The sequence below is a fragment of the Phaseolus vulgaris genome, chromosome 8 (genome assembly GCF_051622355.1).
Source record: "Phaseolus vulgaris cultivar YP4 chromosome 8, ASM5162235v1, whole genome shotgun sequence".
Taxonomy (NCBI): domain Eukaryota; kingdom Viridiplantae; phylum Streptophyta; class Magnoliopsida; order Fabales; family Fabaceae; genus Phaseolus; species Phaseolus vulgaris.
In genome coordinates, this window is record NC_143505.1 from 58847416 (window position 1) to 58857124 (window position 9709).

At 27.4% G+C, this 9709-nt stretch overlaps 1 protein-coding gene across 1 annotated transcript; it reads left to right on the forward strand.

Annotated features, from left to right (window-relative positions):
* Positions 1-2236: 2236 nt before the first annotated feature.
* LOC137827019 (metal tolerance protein 4) lies at positions 2237-6238 on the forward strand. The gene is made up of 7 exons (XM_068633208.1): positions 2237-2774; positions 3225-3394; positions 3669-3867; positions 4408-4586; positions 4678-4828; positions 5080-5210; positions 5835-6238. Exons 1-7 carry the CDS (start codon positions 2594-2596, stop codon positions 6012-6014), a joined length of 1191 nt encoding a protein of 396 aa, XP_068489309.1. The 5' UTR covers positions 2237-2593; the 3' UTR covers positions 6015-6238.
* The last annotated feature ends 3471 nt before the right edge of the window (positions 6239-9709 follow it).

A 9709-nucleotide genomic window follows, 5' to 3' on the forward strand; every position in this document is an offset into this window, starting at 1 on the left:
TCAACAATAGAGTTGAAAGAGATTGAGAAAAATATCTCATCAATAAACATGACATCAGCACTTATACAGACAGTTAGAGAATTTCTTTACTTAGAAAAAAAAAACACTTAACCCGTTAACCATGTAGACATCCTAATTTAAGTTTATTTTAATTGATTTTCTTACTTTATCACTTTTACAAATGGATATTTAAACCTTAATTTTGTTCCAGTTATCTCTAAATTTTCTTGTTTTTGGTATATATACACTTAGAATTTTAGTTTTATCTTAATACTTAAAACTTATCCAACTTTTATAGATGAAATTGTCTCATTAATTTTAAATTAAATTAAATTCGAAATTCTTGAATCAAAATTTGAATTTGGATATTGTTGATACTTCTAATTTAGGATGTGTAGATTCTAAATCTTATTCTTTAAATTATCAAAATAATTTTTAAGAGATAGCACTATCATATAATTAAAAAATTAAATCAAAGTAAAAGATTTTTTCATATACAACTAAGTACTATTCTCAACTAAAAAATATTTGTACAAATCAAATAGATTCTCAATTAAAAACGATCGACGTTTGTTATAAAGGATTTAACTCTAATGTATTAGAAAATATATTTATAAAAAGATTGATAAGTTTTAAGGATTAATTAAAATAAAATTCGAATCTATTTATGAAAACAAGTTTAAAGATCGATTGGGATAAAAGTTAAAGCTAAAAATTTGTAAATGAAATTAAATTTGAGGATTAGTTAAAGTAAAACTAAAAGTTAAGGTCTATAGTTGTAAACAGAGTAAATTTTAACGAGATTAACTACTCTTCTTTCATATATTTTTTTTCAGCCAAAGAAATTTCAATCCGAAGGAAAAGGGAATTTGTCTATTTTAAGATGAAGGAATGTACTTAAATAATGTTATTATTATTGATTGAAAATTTGATGATTAATATTGTAATATATTCCAAAAACACATGAGTGACATTTTACCTTATTATAATCTTAGGACGTAAATTTTTAAACAAAAATAGTAGATTTTTATTGTTGGACGAAAAAAATAAACGAAAATATAAGAAACGAAAACCTAAACAAGATGTTGAGAGATTGAGGAACAAGCGTGGAATGGGAGTGAAAGTTGTGCATGTTTCTTTTCCTTTTCATTTACCATCATCCATCAATAAAAGTTATGTTTTATATTAGGACTAAAATTATAATATTAATATACAATAAAATGTGTAGACAATTAAACGAGATGACAAAATAAGATAACATTTACATCAATCGATGAATAGAAAAGTTAAACAATTAAAACTCAACTAAAAAAATATATAAAAAAATTAGTACTCAATAATATAGATCAAGAAAATTTAACAAGGACTCAATTAAAAATATCCAAATTTATCAAAGATTTCAAACTTAATTAAGTCTTTTTAAAATATTTTTTTAAAATTATTTATTTTTATTAAAAAATAGATGCTCTTTTCTACATCACCACCGTATTGGAATCATAATCATATCTTAACTAAAAATGAGAGGATAAAAACTAAAATATATTTTAAAAACTAAAAGTTCATTGATGTTTTTGAAATTGTTGAAACTTACAACTAAAAATCACTCTAAAAAAAAGCTTTAGTTGATAATTATTAATCCATATAATTTTCTAAAACGTACATTGTTATTTTAGAATTAAAAATAAATAAATTTAAGAAACAGAGAAGAAACAAAATGATGAATCTTCTTACCTAAAATTGAAAAGGACAAGTGGTAGGAGGTTTAAGTAATTTGTGCAAGGTTCTTCCTAGAGTTCCTTGTTGCTATCGTTGTAAACTAAAACCCTCAATTTTAAAAAGGGCATAAGACATTAAGTTCTTTAGGCTTATTGAAATTAAACTTCTTGAAATAAAGGGGAATAGATTGTTATTTTTATTTTTGAAACTACACTAGCCTCCACAGATACGTAGAGTAGTAACAGTTTAAATCTTTCAAGAAATTACTTCAATTCTGTTCTTCAAAAGGAGAAAAGTGTCGTCAATTTAATGATAGAATGATAAATTTGATGTCAATTTCTATGATTAAGGGTTTAAATTGATGTAACCTATGATTTGAAACAAAAAATCTAGTCAACTAAAAAAATGATTTTTAAGCGATAATCAATTACTCTTCATTTCGTCATCCGTTGTTAGGTTCAACTGCAACTTAAAAAAAGTTCAAATTATAAGTCAAACCTTCCAATTTTAATAGTTTACTGCAACCACAATTGCAAGACACCTTGCAGTGCCAACATGGGGCATGCAGCATTCAGCATTCAGCATTCAGCATGCTTGTTCCCGAGTGTCATTGTTAATTGGTCAAATGCCAAGTTTCTCCACTTTGACAAGCAAGAACTTGTATGAACCGCACCAAGAAGCAAGAAGGTTGGTTCTACAAGGGGTGTGTGATAATGTTAAAGTTACTTTTCTAACCAAAATCTAAAAAGCTGTAATCAAGTGTTCAATTTAACAGCAGAAACCTTGTTTATTATATGCCATTATGAGTTGTGTATAAATATTATTGGACATTGGTCCCTGATTGACCACTAGCACTAGTAGTACTAGCTCTGATTGAATGGATGAGAATTCGAGTTCTAGGCCACTACTTGGGAACCATAACCATGATGGGAACTCTTTTAATTCCCTTAGAACAACTTTCTTGTCCAAGCTTCCTGATAAGGTCCGTTTTTGCCTAGACTCTGAGTCTTCCTTTGAGTTAGATCATCATTTCTCCAACACCACTCAGTTAACTCAAGGTATCTCTCTGGGAATATTGGACTTATTAGATAAATATGATCTCATATAATATTTTAGATTTTTACTTGTAACTATTTTTTCAGTTGTAACTGCTCTATCAATTATAATTGTTATGGTTGATGGCTTAGTGTTTTAAGCATACATTGAAAACAACATTTTGGTAGATTCAATGTTGTGGTGATTCTCAATTGGATTATGGAATGTACTTTTTATATCATGTTCGTAAAATTAATCATATCAACAATTGCAAGAAAGCTGTATTTTCATCCAATAATTACTGCTTTGTTGAATTATGTGTTCTGAAAGAGAAAATCATAAATGTTTTGTTTACTTGATTGAAGAAATTTAATTTCAGGCTGCTTGATTGCTTTACTGTCATAGAGCCATGATCTGTGTCGAAAGCATAAAGTTTTCTTTTCTTTTGAAGTGATACATTTCTTTATTTATAGGAGAGAAAGAATATTATGAAAGACAATTTGCTACTCTGAAGTCATTTGAAGAAGTTGACTCCATAGTAACATTGGACTGCACTGATGTAGAAGACATTGAAAAACAAGCTCAACATGAACGAGCAATGAAGATTTCTAATTATGCAAATGCGGCTTTATTGGCATTGAAGGTGATATATTAATAAGATGTATCTGTTCATTTATTCATGAAACTTCGAGTAGTTGTTCTGAATAGATAAGGCGTGCTGTTAATTTCTTTTGAAGCAGCCACTAATTAGTTCAGGTTCCATTAGTTATAAACCTATCTATCATCTGTTAATAAGCAGTTTCTGACAATTGATTACTTGAACTTGATTTAGTATAAGTTCTTTTAATGTTTGTTGTTTTATGTGACATAGTTGTCTCTACTGTCTGCTAAATAGCTTTATTCATACACACATCCAGATTTATGTGACTATAAGGAGTGGTTCAATAGCTGTTGCAGCATCAACATTGGATTCTCTGCTTGACTTCATGGCTGGTGGCATACTTTGGTTCACACACCTTGCAATGAAGAATATAAATATGTATAAATATCCAATTGGAAAGTTGAGGGTGCAACCAGTTGGAATAGTTATCTTTGCAGCAATCATGGCGACTCTTGGTGAGTTGAATTGATTTGACCAATTCCTTGCTTCCAAACGGTTCATTTATAAATGTTTATGTAATGTCATTATCTAAAATATTTCCTTCTCCATGCATGTTCATGCAACAAAGTTGTTTGTGTTTCAATCATTTAATGTTTTCATCAACATTTCATTTTCTCTTTTTCTTTTGATGAGGATGCCGGATGCAGATTACAAATGATGACCTCATGCAAAACTTTCTCATCTTGCAACTTCTAAATTCAATTTTGATAAACAAAGTACCACAAGATTAATTAAAATACTGACAAAGACACATTCCATGCCTCATTTTTCTGAGCTATTGCTGATATGCATGGAATCTGGCTAGTTGAAAGTTCTATTGTTGTTAGTAAACTTAAAGGTCATACTGGAATCTGAGAACATCAACCTAATTTTGTAAGATATCCTAGAAAATATAGTAATGTTTCCAGATTATATTAGAGAGCTTGCACATGTCCAGGCACAGATTCATTTGGACACAGGAAATAGAAAATTACATGTAATCCATTTCGCTACAGGCTTTCAGGTACTAATCACAGCTGTAGAACAACTGATAGAAAACAGTCCTCCTGAGAAGATGTCTAATGATCAACTAGTATGGTTGTACTCCGTTATGATATTTGCAACATTGGTGAAGCTTGCACTCTGGCTTTATTGTAGAAGCTCAGGAAACAAAATTGTCCGTGCCTATGCAGATGTATGTGCCCTTCTCTTTTGATAACAAACTGCTCAATGAATAATGAATGAAATCAAGAGGTTGTTAACATCTTACAAATGCCAACTTGCAGGATCACCACTTTGATGTTGTAACAAATGTGATTGGATTAGTTGCAGCTGTTCTTGGTGATAAATTTTACTGGTGGATTGACCCGGTTGGTGCTATTCTACTTTCAATTTACACTATTACAAATTGGTCTGGCACTGTGATGGAAAATGCAGGTAAAACTTAGACGTAGTTCTTGAAGTATTTTTGCTTTGGTGTTGTTCCTTAACCAGAACTGAGTTTTGTTTCAATAACTTGTGCTATCTATAATAAAAACTTCTATTAAAGAATTGAGATTGAAATTTTGTTAGAGATCACTGAAGGAACTGCAACAAAATTGTCCTTTTTGTTAATATATAGAAAAGTAAACATGAATGGTTATATGCAACATTATTTAGTGGAGGTTTTCATTTTGTTAAATTTGCAGTTTCACTAGTGGGACAATCTGCATCTCCTGAAGTTCTGCAGAAGCTGACATATCTTGTCCTAATGCACTCTCATATTAGACGCATTGACACTGTCCGCGCCTACACATTTGGTGCTCTATATTTTGTGGAGGTATATATACATATAAAGTTAAACTCCAGCAGTATTAAATATTACACTGTTATCTTAATGCTAACATTGTTATGAGTGGATTTGGATTTGATTTCCTTAAAGTCTTAAATCTGAGTTTGTGTAAGAAAATATATGACTTGAATGAAAGATTATTAAAAATGATCAATTACATTTTGTAGTCATTAACAAAATTTAACTTTAAGATTAGAACCTTAATTTAACTTTGTAATGATAGATTACATATACAAGACTAACCTTAATTCCCCATCACTTCCTCTTAGTAATATTAATTTCAGGCAAATTGTTTCTGTTCACTTTTCATACTCCATGAGAAATACATTGCAGACCTTTTCAGGGCAATGTTTCTCCCTTTTTCTTTATTACAGCAAAATCAGATCAGTTCCATTTCAACAATATTGTGAATACAGACATCATAAGAAAAGAAAAATCCTGAGGGCCATGGTTCTCATTTCTTCTAGTTTCTTCTATGTATATAACACAAGGGGGGTGTGCAGAGTAGAAGCTAAGGCATAGAATTTAGTATCATCAAAAGGGTTTCTCTTCAAAGTTCTGAAAGAAGGGGACAGAGAAAAGATGTTATAATCTTTGTTCTATTGGTTTCAGGTTGACATTGAACTGCCGGAGGATTTACCCTTAAAAGAAGCACATGCCATTGGAGAGAGCCTTCAGATAAAGCTAGAGAAACTTCCAGAAGTTGAGAGGGCATTTGTTCATCTAGACTTCGAATGTGATCACAAACCAGAACACTCGGTTCTTAGCAAACTTCCGGACACCCAGCCTTAAGTACATTTGAAGACCATGAACAAAACAAGTGTAAACTTTTCAAGTTTAACTTTCATTTATGATATGAAAACAAGGAATAAAAGATCAACATACACTTGTATGTTTCTATGAAAATCTCCAATTATATCTCACATGACAGTAAAACAAGACAAACATATTGTTGACACATTATTATCTATATCTATATATATAATCAATAAAACAAAGACATTAGTCCTTCAAAAGTCTAAGCTTCTTGAACTTCTATCATTAAGTAATGTAAGTAATTTAACACATTATTACCCATTCTTGTAAACTGTGTTTAGTAAGACAAAAAAAACTATTAACTTATTTGAGTAAGTTATAAATTAATTTGACCAACACAACAATATTTAGTAAGTACCAAAGTAGCTTATTTTAGGAGCTACTAGCTTAGAAGCTCCAAGTTTCTTCAACAAGCTTGTAGCTTATCTCTATGAATAAGTAGAAGTAACTTATAACTTTGTAACTTATGAATTAAAAACTATTTATCAATAGAAACTAATTTAGATATTAATAATTTTTTTAGTCTTTCAAATAATATTTAATTTAGTCAATATAGTAACTAATTATTTTTTATCTTTAAAATTGATTTTTATTTAATAATTTTTTAGATAACAATGAAAGAAGATATTGAGACTAGAATTCACCTATTCCATTCTTCTGCACTCTCTTGACCATATATATTTATTCAGTGTTAATAAAGGTTCAAAGATCCTTCTCCATCAATTTTTTGAATTTTGAAATTCTAAAGATTCTATTTCATTTGATTCCTCAACTCATCATAATAAAATTGCATTAAGCTCAAAACTAGATTCAACTAATAATTTCAAATCTAATTCTAGAACTAAAAAAATTAGATGATTTGATTCAAACTAGATTTAAGATTTGTTTTCCAACTTCAAACTAAATTAATAGATGAGTGATCATTGACAATGAATAAAATATATAATATATATAAATCAGAAGTAATACAAAAGGATTGGTAGATTACATTAAATCCCGTTCCAAAGGAGGTTTAGCCTAAATGGGTGGTCCGATAAGTTCTAGATGACTCTGATATAACATCAGGAAATGAACTTTAAGTCTAATTTAATTTTATAAAATCGACTTATAATGTGAAGTTTACATCTACTTATATACTATATTTTTATCTATAGTCGATGTGCGATTTCCAACACCTCATCCTCTATTTTCCCTCCTCTTCTCTACCTTCCAACCATTTATATGCTGGAAAATTAATAACCTTTATCTTAATCAGATTCGTTTATTTCAGGCAAACTTGTATTTGAGATGCTGAAGAACTTATTTTCGTTCTAACAAAACTACATTTGCTTGATCAATGAGGTTGAGAGTGAGGTTGTGGCTGTTTCCCCTCCAGTTTCACTCAAGCAAATTAAATAGCTTGATCGAATTTTACCCTGGAAAACTATTTTTTTCTCCATTGACAAACTTCTTTGACTTCTTTTTCTTCATTTTGTAACTTGTTCCTCATTTATGATATTAACTTCTACATACAAGTATATACAAAAATTAGTCTAAACCAAAAAAAAATATAACAAAAATGTACAATGATTGGTTTACTAAGTGTCCAATGAAGATCCTATTTTAAGTAAAAATCTTACTAATCAGTTAGTCAATAATAGAGTAGGTCACCAACTCTAATCCGGTATTATCTATTTTAAAAAAATGTATCGATGAAATTGACATTAAATTCTTCTAAAGAAATTATACGTAAAAATAAATATTATAGTCAGTTTAATTGTGCTACTTGTTTAGTGTGTATTTTTATAGTCATATAGAGGTTAACATTGATTAAATCGATTTTAACTTATATTACAAAATAGAATAGAGATAAACAAAAGAGAACAGATAAACAAAAGAGAACAGATGAACAAAAGAGTAAACTGAAGACAAAGGATATGAGAATGAATATCTTTTCTTTCTTGTTATTCAAATCAAAACAAATGGTCTGAATATATACAAGTAGTACACTCATTCTAGGTTTAACCGAGGAAAATAATCAATAATTAAATCCTAGAATCATAACACACAAGACAAAATAAAAATTATTCACCCCTATAAAGACAAACAACTGATCATTAGAAAAGACACCAAATTATTCTCCTTTATAAAGAGAAATAACTGATAATCAGAAAAAGACACCCAATTAATATTAGGATCCTTGTATAACTATAGTATCCGTATCCTTTAATAACTTAATAACTTAGAAATTTTTATGGTTGAAAGAAACTATAGAAGAGTTGAATATTATACAAAATGTGTCAATTCATATATTTAGTTGATTATGATGAATTAAATATAATGAGGTTATACTGTAATTTCCATGATTTTGAATCAAGATTGAGTTATAATGATCTAACTTTAAAATATGACTATTTTATAAATATACAAAATATATTATAGTAAGATGTCTCTATAAAGATTAGATGATCAATTAGTTAATATATGTAAATTGTTATCATCTAAACTCTTAAAATAAAAGTTGCTCTCAATACTATAATAAAATTATTAAATAAAACTAATTTTAAAAACAAACAATAGTTGATCATTATATTTTGACTAAATTAGATATTATTTTAGAAACTAAAATAATTATTCATATTTGAAGTAGTTTTTAAATTTTGTAAACTAATTTTTAAATTGATACCTAATTAGCTACCAATATTTTAACTATCAACTATTTTAGATTGATATTTAAAAACTTAGTAGGTAATTAGATATCTGTTAATCTATTAGATACAAATTTAAAAAAAAAACTAGTTTATAAATTTAGAAATTACTTTATTAATTTTTTTTAATTTATAAAATAATATCTAATCAATAGTAAAAGTATTATAATGATTTTCTATTTTTCGAAGAATTCTAAATATAGAATGATTTATATTCCTTAAGTAAATTGTATTATACATGTTTTTATATGTATATAATCTTTTATAGTTTAATTTATTTATTTCTCTCAATCTTTTTCTATGGTTAAGAAAACTCATCATAATTTATTAACACTAAGTAGTTTAAACAATTATAAACATAAAATTTTAATGCAAAATTACACAATTCTTTATTTATCATGTTTTATGAGTCAATGAGATTATTCTATGCTGTACTTGAAATCTAAGTATCACATACTTTTATATTTGAAGGATGAGTTTTGTCCTCCGAGTACTCTTGTCTGATTCTAACACAATTATATTTTCATGCCAGTATTTTATTTTATATTTTAAGAAATGATTACATCTTTTAAAATATTTATATTTTTATTGTTGTATTTCATTTTATACTATATAGTTATTGATAATTTAAAAAAAGAGTAAAGTTTTAACTGGAACTAAAGTAGAAAAGTTCAATAAAAAAATAAAATAAAACTTTTTGCTGTTGTAAACCCTTTATTATTATTATTATAAACAAATGCACACGTCTGTGTTATTTTTTGTAATAATAAGAGAATATAATTAAAAATTTAATAATTATAATAATAATTATTAAAATAAAATAATTGTTATTAAATTGTGTTAATTACATAAAATAATTATAAAAATAAATGTTATAAAATATTTAAAAAAACATTTATAATTTTTCATAATAATATATCTGCTCATTTAGAATTAATTTAATATTTATAAGAATATAAAAATATATAAAATTTACCTTGAAAA